The 19043-nt window shown below is 40.5% G+C and overlaps 1 protein-coding gene across 4 annotated transcripts in view; it reads right to left on the bottom strand.

The window, feature by feature from the left end:
* Nucleotides 1-19043, bottom strand: part of dennd5a (DENN/MADD domain containing 5A) — a 156155-nt gene that overhangs the window by 4541 nt on the left and 132571 nt on the right. For 3 of the 4 annotated variants that reach the window (XM_063061861.1, XM_063061862.1, XM_063061864.1), the window contains 6 exons: nt 15315-15460; nt 14515-14633; nt 11066-11247; nt 5037-5119; nt 3330-3453; nt 2730-2898 (listed from right to left, as the gene is read on the bottom strand). In XM_063061861.1, the coding sequence (XP_062917931.1) occupies nt 2730-2898; nt 3330-3453; nt 5037-5119; nt 11066-11247; nt 14515-14633; nt 15315-15460 (823 nt within the window). Of the gene's footprint in view, nt 1-2729; nt 2899-3329; nt 3454-5036; nt 5120-11065; nt 11248-14514; nt 14634-15314; nt 15461-19043 lie in introns of those variants that run through there. The other variant, XM_063061865.1, reaches the window with a different exon arrangement.

Genomic DNA, 19043 nt, shown 5'->3' with positions numbered 1-19043 from the left:
GACGAGAATACACATAAAAATTAAGATGTTTGCTGGCCTGGGCTAGCATCAGTGGCATCAGCAGTTGGTCTGCCACCTGCCCTCAGGGGAAGGAGAGATAAGGAACAATGGAGCAGCGTCTGGAGATGTGTAATGAAGGGACGTGGGAGAAAGAGAGCTGTCTGGAGCGGCTCCCCCTTTGAACCCTGAACTGTTTGAAGTGGTGGACAGGCGATGCCCCAGCAGGGGGATAAAAAGGGACAGGTTCGCTAAGACAGGGACACACGCCACCCGAGGTAACAAGATCCTGGAAGCGGTGCGCCTCTCACGAGTGGGTGAGAAGTACCAGACAACGACCAGGGTGGAAAGGTACGATCAGCGGGAACCCGGTGTGTGTCCGCCCTTGCCTGGGTGCCGGGTTCACTGCAGAGGATCGACCACATCTGGAGGAGGGGTCACAGTCGGTGACCTCAGGTGACATCACCAAGGACCCGCCCAAAAGTTGCTTGTGAGCAATCTCGCCGGTCTGTGAGTGAAGCAGTGTTCTGAATGATCAGTTGTTCCTGTTCTATCTCTCTCTTCCCCCACATTGTCCATCGCCATGGCAACGATTACTGCGAACTGAACTGGACTGAACTTTGAGTCATTTTGAAATTTGGTCATTTACCCCTAGACAACGATAGAGCTTGATTGATGCTGTTATCTTAATTCTGTGCACGTGTGTTTATCATCGCTGAACTGTTGCATTTATTATCCTTTCGATTACTGTGTTGCTTGTTTCTTTAATAAAACTTTCTTAGTTCTAGTACTCCAGACTCCAACTGAGCGATCCATTTCTGCTGGTTTGGCAACCCAGTTACGGGGTACGTAACATTTGTTATTAATAAAATATCAGGGCATAGAAATTAAAAGATCACTTCCACATGACTGGGGTGTACAGCTTTAACTTCTAAACCTATGTCATATGTGAAGTTGAAGTGTTTATGGAACAAATACATAATAAGTTTGACATGACCATTTATAATACATTTTGACTTCTTCATGAAATATTTTAAGTAAATCAAAAATGTTTGACAGAATTTTTGTTTTCCCCAGTGCACAACATCCTCACCTTACCTGGTACGAGCAATAACAAATTACATATAAGAAAAATGCACTGCAAGAGATCCAACAGACCAAATCTGCTGTCTGAAGAAAGCAGCCAAAGCCAAAAATTGAAAGCCCTTTGTCGCAATCTGCTCTCCCTGGCACTGAAATCTAAAAGTAAAAGGGTTTCTTTTGTTTCTTTTTTCCATAAGAGCATCTAACTGAAGTGCTTCTCAATGCCTTTAATTTTGTTATTTTGGATTTGCCTTTGGTGATCACAAGCCAGCTCATTCAGACTAAAACACCTTATATAATAATAGTGTAGAAGCCTGGTACGCCACATAAAGAAAATCAACATTAATTTTATGCACGGCTGTGATTTCATTGATTTGATAGCATCAATTTTTAAACTTTACACTTTGTTAAATTGCTGTCCATCTCTCCTCTTTCTCTCCTGGCTTGTGAGAGTATTCTTGTAAGCATTGGATCCAAATCTGTCCAACAATAGCCTGCGCAACTTCCATACAAAATCCTTCCTGTTTTACAATACAAAAGGATCCAACCTGCATTCTCTCATCTAGCTCATTTATATCCTTTCCCTTGTCAGCAAAATAAGACCCATGGCATCAACTTCCATATTAATTTAGTACAGGTTGAGTAGCCCTGATCTAAAATAGGGCTGCAGCTGTTCACAGATTTTTCAGATTTTGGAATAGATAGCTTGATAAATATTATGAATATATAACGAAATGATAGCATCTTTTATGACTGAATTTATGAACTACCAGTAAGCAGTCTCTTACACTTGTTCAACAAACAACGGCAGGCTTTCAGTCTCCATCTACGATGCCATGTTTTGATTAAAAGCTTACAGTACACTGCATTTGTATTTTACTTTTTTTAAGGTTTTATGTGAGGTATAAAAACAATCAGCACTGTAAACTTGTCTGGTGTTAGATTTTCATCAGCGACAATCTTGGCAAACTCAATGAATTTCTCTGGTGCTTCTTGATCAGCAGATGCTTTATCTTCAAAATCTTAAAAATTTAATGTCGTGCCTTTTGTTAAATTTCTGCAACCAGCCTGCTCAATATTCACAGTTACCTTCAATTTTCAGTTTGCTGTCATAGATCTTTGCAAGTGTCATGATCAGCGTACCGTTAAACGGCACATGTTCACTCTGATGCTGCGAATCCACTCTTTCAATACACCATCTAGATCTTCAATTTTTGCCTTATGTACTTTTTTTCTATTTTTCAATGACTTTTGTTCATCACAAATATGAGATCACTTCTCAGAACTGTGTGGTGTGCAGAGACCTGTGCATCACTGGGGAACCTGTCCAGTGCCTTGTGGAATTTTCTATTTGTGACGTCACGTCAGCGCTCAAAAAAATCTCGGATTTTGGAATTTTAGATAAGGGATATTCAACTTGTACCCTGGGTGACTTGTCTGACATGTAGCCTTGGTTCTAATTTCTTACATTTTTGGCTGTACTATATTTATTTTCTCAAAACAGAACTACAATTCCAGCACATGCAGATTTTCTTGTGTTTGAGAAATATAATTTAAACAGTTTTAGAAAGTGTAAAAGCAGAACTCTAATGAACATTGCAGAATTTGTTTTTTCTTTCTATAAGGAACAGTAGAAATAAGTTTAATACCTTGCTCCCAGACACACCAGTAGCTGAAATTTCCCATCCTTTCCGATGTTCCTAGGAGCATTATTAATAGCAGCAACAAACTTGCAAAATTTCTTAGCCCTAGTTTGCCAGTTCTCTTCCTGTGTATGTTCAATATGTTCCAAACTCTCAAAGTATACAGATGCTTTTTCTGAAAGGGGAAAAAAAATCTTGTATAACTTTGGTTAGTTGACACTGGTAAGCAAATATGGACATCTCCTTAACCCACATAATGTATCATGTTACTTTGGACTTTTCCAAGTCTACTTTTACAATACTTTAAAAAAGATCTGCATTTTGTACATCCCAGTCCCAATTACCCAGCCAGACATTTGGGTTCTTATTGAATACAATTGCACACTGCATCCAAGTCATAGAAATCACATTAACCAGAGATTCAATGCAAGGCACTTAATTTCATTCATGCAAAAGGACCCAATTCACAAAAGCATCTGTCCTGAAAAATACTGCATATTTATTTTACACATGTCAAATTTTTCATAATTTACTTTTATAGTACCAATCCCCTCTTGGCAATAATAGCATGATATGGCAAAAAAACTAATTTTGCATCATACATACCCAAAAAATCCCAAATGAAAATACTTTTGAAGAGTCGAGGTGACTTAAACCCATGGTGGAACACTTGCTCTAAAGCTGACACAAGTCCATTTTCCCCACACAGCAGTAATGTCAGGCTACCTCTCTAGATTACAATCACAAAAGAAAGCAAATATTTTATTTTCAAGGACAGTACAGTTTAGAAAACTGCTAATAAGATTAACTGATTGAATTTGGCACATTACAAGAGGTAACAAAATAAAGTACATAAAAATTCAAATTAAATTACAAGAACAATTGGGATTGACGTTTTTAAATCCAACTGGCATTTTTTTTGCATCACACCAGCAAATAACTACAGCATGTTCTTAAATGCCATCATATTCTGAGATTCATGAATTATCAACAGCCCGTCTTTCAACACTCATTTTCAAGGGAAGATAAGGTCAATAAGAAACTTTATTCATCTCATATTCACCATCGGTATGCAATCAATTTGAACAAAGGCCCCACTTCAGGAAAAAAAAAGTTTACTTTGATTATTTTGCAATTTAAATGCAATAAAAATCATCATAAGATTTGAAGGTTATTTTACCTACTTTTCTGATTTCACATCAAATTGAAATTTCAGAAAATTTTTTAGGTTTAAACCCCTATCAGAAGAGTTTAATAGCAATTGTTTATGATTTAATTATAAAAATACATTTTGTTATGTCTGATAAAATTAAGAATGAATAGGAAAGAGAACTTCAGGTATCTTTACCCATAGAGAAATAGGAGAAAATTCTCCAACGAGATAACACTTCTTCAATGTGTGCTAGACACGCTTTGATACAATTCAAAGTGGTTCATAGGGCCCGTATGTCTAAGGATAAATTAGTTCGTTTTTATGGTCATATAAATCCTGTCTGTGACAGATGTAATTCTGAGGTAGCTTCCTTGACGCATATGTTCTGGTCTTGCCCTCCTTTGGAAAAATATTGGAAAGACATTTTTGATATTATTTCAGTAGTTTTACGTATTGATTTACAACCTCATCCAATTACTGCAATTTTTGGATTACCAATGATAGACTTTAGTCATTTATCCCCTTCAGCTTGTCATTTGATTGCATTTGTTACATTAATAGCCAGAAGATCCATTTTATTTAAATGGAAAGATTCTAATCCCCCTACTATATTTCAATGGTTTTCCCAAACTATAACATGTTTAAATTTGGAAAAAATTAACAGTGGTACCACTGATCCTTCCATTAAATTTGAAGAAACTTGGAGGGCATTTATTCAACATTTTCACATGATATAAGTTGACCCTTTCTGAATCCTTTTTAATAACTTTTTGTTTATGTTTAGAGGAGCGGAGTTAATTGCAAATAATGATTCTAACGGATGAAATATGGCAGCCCAGTTTCTGTTTTGTTTTTTTTTTAAGTGTAGGGGGTAAAAACTTTTTTTTGGAATCTTTTTCACGTTCAGTTATTAAGAGATTGGGAGGTTTAAATTAAATATGTTACTCGGAATCTGTGTCTGTATACGTTAACCGTTATTAATGGAATCCTGATCTCTTTGTATCATTATTATTGTTAAGTTTATCAATTTAAAACTTAATAAAGACTGAAAAAGAAACATCATAAGAAAATTACAATAAAGTAACTTCTTACAGTAAAGTGCTTTTGGGTAATATGAAAATATTGTTTTCCTGCTGAATACTTCAATATCAGTTTCTCACCTCTTTCTCAGGCTTGTGAAAGTGCTTGACGATCCCATTGATGGCTTCGCCTACAGATTCTTGTATCTGGCCAGTGTTTAGCTCTATAAAAATAACAGAATTTCTTCAGAACATGGTCTATTTATTCTTTTTGGAATTTTCAAATAGTCACAGTCTGTGCAGATCAGAAATAACATCTCCACCTCGCTGACAATCAACACAGGTGCACCTCAAGGATGTTGCTTATTCTACTGCTCTACTCTCTCTCTCTCTCTTCACTCATGAGTGTGTGACTACACACAGTCCAAATACCATCTACAAATCTGACGGTGACACACTGTCTTTGGCAGGGATGAGGATGAGGCATATAGGAGCATAGATCAGCTGATCTGATGGTGTCACAACAACAACCTTGCACTCAAAGTCAGAAAGACTAATGGATTGATGTTGGATTTCAGGAGGGGGAAATCAGAACACAGAAGCTTGCAGCGGGGTGTTGCAGTGGAAAGGGTGAGCAGCCTTATGTTCCCGGGTGTCAACATAACTGAAGATCTACCCTGGGCCCAACATACTGATGCTTTATGAAGAAGGCACACCTTCAGCTACGTTTAATTAGAAGTCTAAGAAAATTTGGTATGTCACCAAAGACTCCAGCAAATTCTAAAAATGTACCATAGAGAGCACTCTGACTGCTTCATCATCTGGTATGGAGGATCAGAAAAAGTTGCAGATGGCTGTAAACTCAGTTGGTGTCTTCTTGGGCGATAGCCTCCCCCACATTCAAGAACACCTTTAAAAGGCGATGCTACGAGAAGACAGCATCCTTCATGAAGGACCCTCGTCATCCAGGACATGCCCTTTGCTCACCTATACCATCAGGGGAGATGGTAGAGCAGACTGAAGATGCACGACTTGTTTTCTTCTTTTTTTGGAACAGCTTCTTCCCCTCCACCAGATTTCTGAATTGTACATGGACTCAGGAACACTACCAAACCATTTATATTATTGTAATTTATAGTAATTTTTAATGTATTGCATTGTACTACTGCTTGAAAACAACACATTTCAATAATAATAATCCCTATTCTGAAATATGATTATGGAGAAGTATGTGCCAAGATAAAGTGAAACAAGATAATAATCATGGAGGCAGAACTAGTACAGCTGCTGCCTCACAGTGCCAGGGATTTGGGGTCAATCCTGATCTCCAATGTGGTCTTTGTAGGTTTTGCATTGTCTCCCTGTGGGTTTGCACCTACCTTTCCTTTGGCATGCTCCCGCATTCCAGTGACACACTGGCTGGGCGGTAAATTGGCTGATGTAAATTGTCACCAGTGTTTAGGTGAATGCTAGGGTCTGGAAGGAATTGATATGAATATATGGCGAATAAGGAACATAGGATTGGTGGAAATAGATGATTGATGCTCAGTGCAGACCTATTGGGTCAAAAGACCCATTTCCGTCCTGTATCTCTCTACAACTTTGAAGGAAAACTAGGCTGTACAAGTTTACATCCATTCAAACATGGCCATTTGTCACTGATACTACTTATGTTTTATATAAAGTTTTCTCATCAAAAGGACGGAGGGGAGAACCTTACAGTCTCTGTCACAGATGCTACTAGAAGGAGAGACTGGCCAATTGAGTTGCACAATGTTTAGTACTGCTGCCTCACACCTCCAGAAACCGAAACTCAACTCTGAGATTGGGCATTGTGCGTGTGCACGCCCCTTCCCTGAATGTTTCAATTTCGTCCCACATTGAAAGGCTTGGACAGAATGGACATGGAGAGGATGTTTTCACTAGTGAGCAAGTCTAGGACCAGAGGACACAGCCTCAAAATAGATGTCCCTTTAAAAAAGAGATGAGGAGAGATTTCTTTAGCCACAGGGCAGAGAATATGTGGAATTCATCGCTGCCAACAGCTGTGGAGGCTAAGTCATTGAGCATATTTAACATGGAGGTTGATTGGTTGTTGAGGGCATCAAGAAGTTGCAGGGAGAAGGCAGGAGAATGGGGTTGAGAGGGATAATAAAACAACCATGATGGAATGGTGGGGCAGATTTGATGGGCCAAATAGCCTAATTCTGCTCCTATGCCTTATGGTCTTATAACAAAGACGTGCTGGTGTGCAAAATTCTAAATTGCCCCTTGTGCAGCAGGAGAATCATTAAGAATTGCTAAGGTACCAGAGGAAAAGTGCAATTAGTCTTTGATAGTAGGTGCAGACAGATGGGCTGAAGGGCCTGTTCCCCACTGTATGGCCAACCCTAAACATTCAAGACCAAAAGTACAACACATTTAGCAAGAAAGGTGGACTGATGAAGGAAGAGGAATCTTTGCAACTACAGGAGGTTTTTGGTTCACTTTGCTTGTGTTTCCTTTCTAGCCACTAGTGAATTGATGTTTAGTACACACAAAATGCTGGAGAACTCGGGCAGCATTTATGGAAAAGAGTAAATGTTTCAATCCAACATCCTTCATCGTGACTGGAAAAAAAAGGAAGAGGAGATGTCAGAGTAAGGTGGTGGTGCTGGGGGTAGGGGGAGGAGGAGGGGGAGGAGGAAGTAGTACGAGGTGGTAGGTGTAGGCGAAAATCAGGGGAAGAGGGGAGGGGCGAAGTAACGAGCTGGGAAATTGATTGGTGAAAGATAAGGGGTGGAGAAGGGGGAAATTTGACGGGAGAGGACAGAAGACCATGGAAGAAAGTGAAGGGGGAGGAGCACCAGAAGGAGATGATGGGCAGGTAAAGTGATAAGGTGAGGGAGGGAAATGGGAATGGGGGGGTGGGGTGGCATTACTGGAAGTTCGAGAAATCGATGTTCATGCCATCAGGTTGGAGGTTTTACTTGCCACCCTACCCCTTCCCATCCTCTTCCGGTTTCATCTATCACTTACCGCCTTGTACTTCTTCCTCCCCTCCCCTTCTTACTCTGACTTCTCAGATCTTTCTTCCCCCCAGCCCTGCTGAAGGGTCTCGGCCTGAAACGTCAACTGTTCACTCTTTTCCACAGATGCTACCTGACCTGCTGAGTTCCTCCAGCATTTTGTGTGTGTTACTTTGACTTCCAGCATCTGCAGATCTTCTTGTCTGTGACGTTTTGTACACATTAGTACACCCCCACCCCCCGACTGTGCCATCTGACCGGAGAGATTTTCGATCCATCGGATGGACCGCATGGCATCTTCGGGCAAGACGAAGGGAGATGGTGTCTGCCAACTGATCAACACTGGGTGGTGCTCGGACACAGTGGCACTGACAAGCTCCTGCAGCCCGGACCTGGAACACCTGTCGGTGAAGTGTCGTCCCTACTATCTGCCACGGGAATTCAGCTCGATCATACTGACAGCGGTCTACATTCCCCCCCCAGGCGGACGTGGAGTGTGCTCTGAACATACTGTATGCCAACATCAGTGAACTTGAGACCAGGTATCCGGAGGCTTTGCTAATTACAGTCGGGGACTTTAACCAGGCCAACCTCAGAAAGGCGCTGCCAAAGTTATACCAACAGGTCTCCTGCCCCACTCGAGGCCCAAATATACTTGACCACTGCTACACAGCAGTCAAGGATGCCTACCGTTCTGTGCCACGACCTCACTTCGGAAAATTAGACCATCAGGCCGTACTCCTCCTCCCGGCTTACAAACAGAAACTGAAGCAGGAGGTCATGGTGTCAAAAGTAATGTCGCGTTGGACGGAGGAAATGGATGAGGTCCTCCATGACGGCTTTGAATCAGTGGACTGGTTAGTATTCAAGGACTCGGCAGCTAATCTCGATGAGTATGCCTCAGCTGTCACGGACTTTATTTGGAAATGCACGGAGTACTGTGTGTCTCACAAGACAATCCGGGTATTCCCTAACCGGAAACCTTGGATGAATTACGAGGTCAAGTCCCTTTTGAAGGCTAGAGCTGCGGCTTTTAGGTCAGGGGATACCAGTCACTACATGGAATCCAGACGTGAACTCTGAAAAGCTATTAAGGGCACCAAGAGGCAGTATCGAGCCAAGTTGGAAGCCCAGGCTAACCAGAGGTATGCCAGTAGACTATGGCAGGGTCTAAATGAGATCACTGGGCGCAAAGAAAAGGCTGGGAATATCAATAACTGTGGCGCTTCTCTTCCTGATGAACTAAACATATTTTACACAAGATTCGAAGAGAAGAGGAGCGTCCTGCTCCCTCCGGATGAACTGGACCTGGTGGCATCGAGATTCATCGTCACCAAGGAGGTTAGAAGGGCCTTCCTGAAGATAAATCCAAGGAAGGAGACAGACCCAGAAGGCGTCCCGGGACGGGTTCTCTGGGCCTGTGCAAGCGAGCTAGCTGGAGAGTTTGCTGACATCTTCAACTGCTCCTTGCTTCAGTCTAAGATCCCCTCGTGTTTTAAGAAGGCAACGATAATCCCAGTACCGAAGAGCAAGGTGGCATGCCTGAATGACTATCGACCTGTGGCTCTGACATCAATTGCAATGAAATGCTTCGAGAGATTGGTTATAGCACACAACAACCACAGCCTACTGGTCAACCTCGACGCTTTGCAATTTGCCTACCAGAGTAACAGGTCAATGGCAGATGCCATCTCTCTGGCCCTACATTCCTCCTTAGAACACCTGGAGAATAAAGACACATACGCAAGGCTCCTTTTCATTGACTACAGCTCTGCCTTTAATACCATCATTCCAAATAATCTGATTACTAAGCTCCGGAACCTGGGCCTTAGCACCCAGATCTGCAGCTGGATCTTCAACTTCCTCACAGACAGGACCCAGGCTGTAAAAATAGGGGACAAGCTCTCCTCTACAATCACTCTGAGCACTGGTGCCCCACAAGGCTGTGTACTCAGCCCCCTGCTGTACTCACTGTACACCCATGATTGTGTAGCCAAGTTTCCATCGAACTCAATATATAAGTTTGCTAATGACACAACAATTGTAGGCTGTATCTTGGGTAATGACAAGTTTGAGTACAGAGGGGAAATTAAGAACCTGGTGTCATGGCGCAAAGACAATAACCTATCCCTCAATGTCAGCAAGACAAAGGAATTGGTTGTTGACTTCAGAAGGAGTAGCGGACCGCACAACCCCATTTACATCAGTGGTGCGCAAGTGGAACAGGTCAAAAGCTTTAAGTTCCTCGGGGTCAATATCACAAATGACCTGACTTGGTCCAACCAAGCAGAGCCCACTGCCAAGAAGGCCCACCAGCGCCTTTATTTCCTGAGAAAGCTAAAGAAATTTGGCCTGTCCCCTAAAACCCTCACTAATTTTTATAGATGCACTGTAGAAAGCATTCTTCTAGGGTGCATCACAACCTGGTATGGAAGTTGTCCTGTCCAAGACCGAAAGAAGCTGCAGAAGATCGTGAACATGGTGCAGCACATCACACAAACCAATCTTCCGTCCTTGGACTCACTTTACACCGCACGTTGTTGGAGCAGTGCTGCCAGGATAATCGAGGACACGACCCACCCAGCCAACACACTTTTCGTCCCTCTTCCCTCCGGGAGAAGGCTCAGGAGCTTGAAGACTCATATGGCCAGATTGGGAAACAGCTACTTTCCAACTGTGATAAGACTGCTGAACGGATCCTGACCCAGATCTGGGCCGTACCCTCCAAATATCCGGACCTGCCTCTCGTTATTTTTTTGCACTACCTTACTTTCCATTTTTCTATTTTCTATTTATGATTTATAATTTAAATTTTTAATATTTACTATCGATTTGTAATCCAGGGAGCGGGAAGTGCAGAATCAAATATCGCTGTGATGATTGTACGTTCTAGTATCAATTGTTTGGCGACAATCAAGTATAAAGTACATTGTCATTTCCCCATCATTATACCATGCCACAGACGAACTTGGTGACTCCACAAAATCTGATGGGACACTTATGGAATACACAAACAGCAACTTTTATCTTAAAATAGTCCCATCAAGAGAAGAGTTTTGTTGCCATGGAAACATATCCAGTTGAGGAATAAAATTACTCTCTTTCAAAGTGCTTAAATCCCAAAACAATCTTTGTTATTTAAGAGATGTCAACTTCACTTACTTGGTCTATTGGTAGGAGTTATATTGACAAACCTCCTGATCATACTTGGAGATTGCTGCATTGGGGGAGTTCGACAGTGACGCTCGTCAGTTTCTTGTGTGCCTGAAGCAAGTTCACCAACAAGGATCCTTTCCAGACTCCCATCATCGACTCCCTTTCCTAGCCACCTGCCACAAGGAAATCTGGCAAGAGAATTTACATAGTTGACTGCTTAATGTTGTGGTACTGACACATACAAATTATTCTTTTACTTTCTTTGGTTTCTCTCCTAGTAACCATACCTAGTAAAGTCAGCCATCCCCATGGGGGACAGTGGCTCACAGGACTAAAATGACAACTCTTCTTCAAGGTCAATGTGCAATACAGCAAAGAAAATAGTTGAGAGTGTATTTAAACAGAATATGATTTAACTTGATACCTACAAACTCCCAAATGTGACAGTAGTTATCAAATAAATTCTCCTAAACAATAGTTTTACCATGAACTACTGAGTGATAAAGGACTTGGTCTACTTCAGCAAGAAATTTTGCATTGTAACATTAATATTTATGGTGTTATGTGTTTGAAACTACTATCAGTCACTAAGCACATTTCTGTTTTCCAGTTTCTTGAACCAATTATTGAATAGAGGTTGTGTGAATGAGAATTATTGAATGAGAATTGTTGATACAAATCTGAGCACAAACAAAACCTGATCAACTTCGGCCCAAATAGGTGGGTTGATGAAGGAAGAGGGATCATCATGGATTTGATAGCTTAAGCTGTCAATTTTTAGCTCATTTTGTTTCTGATTTCTCTTTCTAGGCACTAATGTTCATTAGTACTTTTTACGTCTAATTTTTCAATAGTCATACCATGTTTTAAAAAAAAGTTATTCAAGAGGAGCTTAGCACAAATATAACAGTCAAAAATTCAAGAGGAAAATTAATTTGCAAATGGAAAATTTAAAATACAAGTTTTTAAACTTTAGGAGAGTGAAGATCAGGTTATTACTTCCAGGTATCTCTGGAACTTGTTTGCAAGCATTCACTTACAAAGCAACTCGCCGCCCTTAGTAGCAACAATTAACAGCTTTTATCTGGGGAAGGGGGAGGGAGGGGGGGAGATATACACACACATGGTGATTGATAAGTTCGTGGCCTAGGGTAGAAGGAGTGTACTTTAGAAAACCTAGCACATTTACTTTTCAACACAGTCCCCTCCTACATGTACACACTTGGTCCAGCGGTCATGGAGCATACGGATCCCTTCTTTGTAGAAGTCGGCATCTCGGACCTCCAGAAAGTGGTCCACAGCAGGGGTGATTGATAAGTTTGTGGCCTGAGGTAGAAGGAGATGAGTTATACAGCTCTTGTGACATGCACATGCAGTTCAACTCTTTGAGTGATTATGCAGAACGTTTGAAGTTAATAACTCATCTCCTTCTACCTTAGGCCACAAATATCAATCACCCCTGCTGTGGCCCACTTTCTGGAGGTCCAAGACGCCAACTTCTACAAAGAAGGGATCCGTATTCACCCCTATTCATCAGTAACCAATTTCCCCCGGGATTAATAAAGTATGACTATGACTATGACAATGCTCCACGACCGCTGGACTAAGTGTGTAAATGTAAGAGGGGAGTATGTTGAAAAATAAATGTGCTAGGTTTTCTAAAATTGACTCCTTCCACCTTAGATGAACTTATTAGTGTGTGTTTGTGCACGCGCGCACGCGCGTGCACACACACACACACACAAATGTATATTTTTTTTAAACAAAATACCTTAAAATGCACTTTTGTTTACAATATGCAGCACTGATTGTGCACTGCCCTTTTGCCAAGAGACAGATTTTCAACAGAATTGCTTTTGCTCACAATCAAAGGACTCTCATTAGTTCCTCTGGAAGATGCATCCCATTGTGTCAACAAGCACTAGTAAATGCATAATGGCACATTTCTAAACAAAATAACATTAATCTCATCATCTTCATAAACAATTGATATGCCTGGTCCTGCAAGCCAATCATAGATGGCAAAAAGTAATAAAAAATTCAATGGTAGGAGTGCTATCGTGACTACCAGCATTACCACTCTAAAACGGGCAGTTCAGCATATCAAAATAAAAACAGAAAATGATGAAATCCCTCAAGTCAGCCAGTTTCTGCAGAAAAAGAGAAAAAGCTAAACATTTCAGTTCTGGGATCCTTCTTCAGAACTGGGAAAAGGAGAGAACAATTTAGTTTTTATGCAGCAGGAAGGTGTGACAGGAATAGGGAGGACAAAAGGAATTTATAAAGGATAACGAAAAGATAGCTTTATTTGTCACATCTACATCAAAATATACAAGGAAATGCATCATTTAGGTCAACAACCAACACAATCTGAGGATGTGCTGGGGGCAGCCCACAAGTGTTGCCATGTTTGCAGTGCCAACATAACATGCCCACAAGTTACTAACCCTAGCCGACATCTCTTTGGTATGTGGAAGGAAACCACAGCACCAGAGGAATCTCAAATTGTGCCAGTCACTTTTCTGCCATGGTCCCTGATAAGATGAGACTTAATATGGTAGTTAACTAGCAGCTGTAACTAGATCAAGGTTCATTGCATGTGTAATATCTTGTGTACACGTTGATTATGGACATGTCCAGCAGTACACACTGAAACTGACCCAAAATGAGGAATGGCAGAAATGGCCAGTTCCAGACAGAGAAAGGGTGAGCTACCTAAATCAGAAGAATGCGATGTCAAGTCCTGAAGGTTATAGTATACCCAGACAGAAGGTTAAACGTTCCTTGGGTTGGTGTTGCAGCAATGCAGTAGGCCAGAGGGAGAAAAGGTCAGAGTGGGAGTGGAATGGAGAACTAACGTGGCAGGTCATAAGATGATGGATGGATTGAATGTAGGTGCTCTGCAAAACTACCACCCAATTTGCATTTGGTTTCCCCACTGCAGAGAAACACACATTGTGAACATCAAATGCAGCACACTAGATTGGAAGTGCGAGTGAATTTTCTGTTTCATCTGGAAGGACGGTTTGGTCCTCTAGACATTGGGAATCCAGAGTTTAAAAAAGACAGTGTTACATATTCTGTGGTTGCATGAGACTGATAGCTAAAGAGCATAGCAGCGAGCTGCAGAGGGAGTGATCCTTTTAAAATGCCTCAAGGAGAGAGGCAAACGAGTCTGAAGGTGAAATTGTACAAGATTCATCATATCCAATTTTAGCAACACTTTGGAGCTTTGTTCAATTTGCTAGAGATAGCCAAGGGGTTCTAGCTTGGTAGGCATCTTCTCTCCCTGCACTACCACCATCCAAAGGGCAGCAGGGAAGACAGAATCTATATCCTGGGCTAATGGAAGGAATAGACAGGGACCACCTAAAAAACTATGTTTACTTCTTACTGGCACAGCTTTAATCTTACAAAACTATGAAAACTATTTCTTTTAATTTAAAAATACTCACTTATATGCATGACCTGTTATTTCATTCCGAACCACAACATAGTCCACAAGCCACTTGGCATACAACCCCGAGTTATCATGACCAATGAGCACTGTTGTAAGTTTTCCCAAGTTCTGACACTACAAGGTGAAAAAAAAGCACAGAAGAATAACAGATGGTATTTATTGTTTTATCGGGCAAGGAATCCAATCATTTGGGCTACAACATGGAAAAGCATTTTATTGGAATTAATACGTTTTCCCCAACTTGCATAACTGTTGCTTTAACTTTAAGCCAAATCAGAGAGCTGCAAAATGCATCATTCATACAGTAAGAGTAAGAGGAAAAGAAAAAAAAATCTTTAACTGAAGATTATATTTCTGTTTGAAATACTGAGCCAACACACACTCCACGGTCTGTTTACTTTCCAGCTGTAAGGGAAATGTCTGATGACTGGCTGGTCGTCTGGTAACGCTGTGCGCGCGCGCGCACACACACACACAGTACGCTCTACTCATTTGAGACTGTAATCCCTGCTCTTAGACACAATGTGGGGAAACATTCTCCCTGCACATGCCCTGTCATAGTCTATAACAACTTGGCAAGTTCCAATGACTTCTCATTTTTCTAAACCCTAGAGAATACAGGCCAAACCCACTCAATCTCTCATCTTACAACAAACCTGCCATCCCAGGAATCTGTCCAGCTACACTTCCGCAATGCTCTTCCCCTGGAGGTGAAAATCTCCTGAAGTAATGGTTTTGCAATGACAGTTTTAAAGAAGCCAAATCAATATTTAATGAGTTACATTGTGTACTAACCTCAAATGTCATTTCAAGGCTACTTTTGGGTATCTGTAGGATACCCGTCTCTCCCAGCTCTCCTGATATACAGATCCAGGGATTTGCTGTAAACATGGAGCCTCCTAGCTTCTTACTAGGAATGACCAGCACATGGTATGGAATCACTGTCAACATGAAACACACAAGTTACATGTAACAACCTACATACAGTATTCTTACATTCTATAAAGTGAAATATTTATTTCTGTTTTGCCTGGATAATGGCCAAAAAATGCAGTCACTATAAAAACAAGTTTAAGGACATTTAACTGGTATTAATTTTGGAATCTCCCAGCAACTCATAGCAAAGAAGATTCCCTTGAACTACAAACTAAACATCTTGCTGGGCAATCACACTTTTTTTAATGCATGACTTCATTAAATAGTAGCAAGCCTTCAGCAACTCGAAGGCTTTCAACGGTTGTGTGTTACCTGTCAATTAAAATGGCTGTAAGAAATTAGGACTGGCTATTACCAACATGCCTATTTACTAAGATTTACAATCTTGCAAAAATAAACTACTTTAGTACAAGTTGGGGTAACTTCAGTAGCTGCTGTATTTCTAAAGATAGCAAGTATTTTTTTTAAAAGAAGTCTGTGATTTCCTTCCTTTGTGGATTTCCAGTTACTTGTATTTTTTTCTTGGTTTCTTCCTGCAATAAATGAATGATCTGACATTCTCTCATTCTTGTCCTTCAGCCACATTGACCAAGGTTTTCTCATCCTACTCTGAGGTCCGGGAGAACAGTGTTTCAAGATCAAGGATGAGAGGAGAAACCTCATCAAATAGCAAAATTGCTCGACTCCAGCAAATAGAGGATCAAAAAAACAGCATTTAAAAAATATGAACACCAGAGATTTAACTCTTTTGAAGCCTTTTCATAATCCCAGTGGAGATATTTGCCTTCAATTCTTTTAATTTTGGTACTTCAAAGCAATATATATATATTTTTTCAGATTAGCATTTAACATTTCTTAAATAAATGAAAACAGTTTTACTGCATGACAATAACAAAGACGGAAGAAACTCTGCTTAAAAATTATTAATTGCTTCATCATTACATGGTCATTTATAACTGAAAAATCTGTTGATTAGAAGAACATTAAATATGTACAGTGGATTCTGGTCAATTGAGACACATCGAAACTTGTCCATTTTGGCCCAACTTGATGGCTGCCCAATTAGCCAAAGTTTCATGGAAACAGTTGAAAAGGTATCAAAAAAAAAGACAAACTGAGTCTTAAATTATGTATTTAAATGAAATACAGAATAAATCAGAACAGTACCAATGGTACTAAGTACTATAAAACTGTGTATTAGTTCTTAATGGATATCGACGGAGGAACTCATCCAGTGTACACAAATGTACAAAATCAGTGCAGACACCTAGTACAGATAATGGACTGCCTTCTTACAATACTATCTACGATTGCATCTTCCAATTTTCATTTCTCATTGCAACTTCTAGATGATCATCAATATCTTCCAAATTCTTCCTAGTTCCTAACTTGCTTAAGTAATGAAATAATTTAATTTTCACTGTTTCTGGCATCTCCAAGCCTGAATGCTCAAAACCGCAGTGGGCAAAACAGTTCTGAACGGTCCCACTGCTTATTTATTGCCAATTATCAGCGTCAAAAATCACTGCTTTTTGCACACAAACACATGCAACTGACACTACTTAAAAACTGTTTGCTGTAGGCACAATGTAGTGTCTAATGGCCACACTAATAGCACGCTTGTCTGAACCTCTTCGGCAAGTCTCCTGCCTCAATTGAGCAGCACAGACTCCCAAATAAACAAGGGGAATCCTGACTATTTTGTGATTTGTTTTTGTTAAGAGGTTGTCCCAAATAATTGCTGCGCCCAGTTAACTGATGGACAAATTAACAGGAATCCACTGTAGTACATTTCCACAAGTATTCGTCATATTTAGTTCGATATGATTCGCAGATAAGAGCATAAATTTTTGTAATTAATCTGGATCCCAGATGCTTACAGATCAACCTTGGGAATTAGAGCATGGTGTTTATTAGCGTATCAGGTAGTAAGCTGACTGCAACCTGATTGTTAGATTCCATTGCAACAATGTGCCTCACTAAAAACACTGTGTAGTGCACTATTAAGTAAAGCATGACAGATCTCGAGGTTTATAAATAAAAGCACTCCAGTTTTACAGTCATCTGCTCTTGCATTTAGCAGATTCATTCAAAAAACAATTACCAAAAATATAAAGCTAATCTTGTTATAAAATTAAGTGTATTGAATTTACTTTATTTCTTACATCCTTCACATGAGTAAAAATCTTCACGTTACGTCACCGCCTGAATGTAAAAATTATAGTAATTTATAATGAACAGTATGTACAACAGGACAGTCATTATGGCATAGAAATACAATTGTATCAGCCTGAATTAATCAGTCTGATGGGCCTGGTGGAAGAAGCTGTCCCGGAGCCTGTTGGTACTGGCTTTTATGCTGTGGTACCGCTTCCCGGATGGTAGCAGCTGGAAAAGTTTGTGGCTGAGGGGACTCGGGTCCCCAATGATCCTTTGGGCCCTCTTTACAAACCTGTCTTTGTAAATATTCTGAATAGTGGAAAGTTCACATCTACAGATGCACTGGGCTGTCCGCACCACTCTATGCAGAGTCCTGCAATTGAGGGAAGTACAGTTCCCATACTAGGCAGTGATGCAGCCAGTCAGGATGCTCTCATTGGCGCCCCTGTAGAAAGTCCTTAGGATTTGGGGACTCATGCCGAACCTCTTCAACCAACTGAAGTGAGAGGTGCTGTTGTGCTTTTTTCACCACACAGCCAGTATCTACAGACCAAATGAGGTCCTAGGTGATGTGTATACCGAAGAACTTAAAGTTATTCACCCTCTCAACCCCAGGTCCATTGATGTCAATAGGGGTTAGCCCATTTCCATTCCTCCCATAGTCCACAACCAGCTCCTTTGTCCTTGCGACATTGAGGGAGAGGTTGTTTTCTTTATACCATTGTGTCAGGGTGATGACTTTGTAACTGGAGTGCTTTTATTTATAAACCTTGAGATCTGTCTTTACTTAACATTGCACTGCACTGTGTTTTTAGTGATGCACATTGTAATATGCGTTTCAATGTAAACTAACAATCATGTTGCAGCATTTACCACTAAAATGGGGCTGAAACAGAACAGAAAACAAAAATATGACTAAATCTGAACATTCCAAATATCTCATTTTAGTAAAAAGGCATTATTTAAATTCATATGTTCTGCTGTTGGATTGTAGCAATTATTAGAAAGGTTTTCCAAGTAAACTGCTGGAAGTCTCCTACAAGAAACGGTTTCTAACATCATTGACATTTGAAACGCTGAGGAATGTGTGGATTGGTGCTAAAGGTGCAAAACCTCTTCATGAACTCCAGGTGGCCTGAACTCTGAGTAAACTTGATGATTTCTTTTGCTTCAAAATTTATTGCAAGCTTTCACCAGTACATTTCTTTTTCCTACATTGGTGCAGATGATACAAACAGTAATAACTTTAAAATTACTGAATCAATACACATGTTATGCAGATGTAAAGGCATGAACCATAATTAAGTTGCAATTACAGACCGTCCCCAGGTTTCAGCAGTTTTCTCTTCCTGTGAATGTTCAGGACCTGGCAAGTTTACAAGTTAAAAATGTACCTACAAACTAAGTTCCCATATGGCACACAATTCC

Source organism: Mobula hypostoma, chromosome 11 (assembly GCF_963921235.1).
Source record: "Mobula hypostoma chromosome 11, sMobHyp1.1, whole genome shotgun sequence".
NCBI classification, from domain to species: Eukaryota; Metazoa; Chordata; class Chondrichthyes; order Myliobatiformes; family Myliobatidae; genus Mobula; species Mobula hypostoma.
The sequence above is the reverse complement of the archived record's forward strand: the minus strand, read 5'-3'. Positions and strand labels throughout refer to the sequence as shown.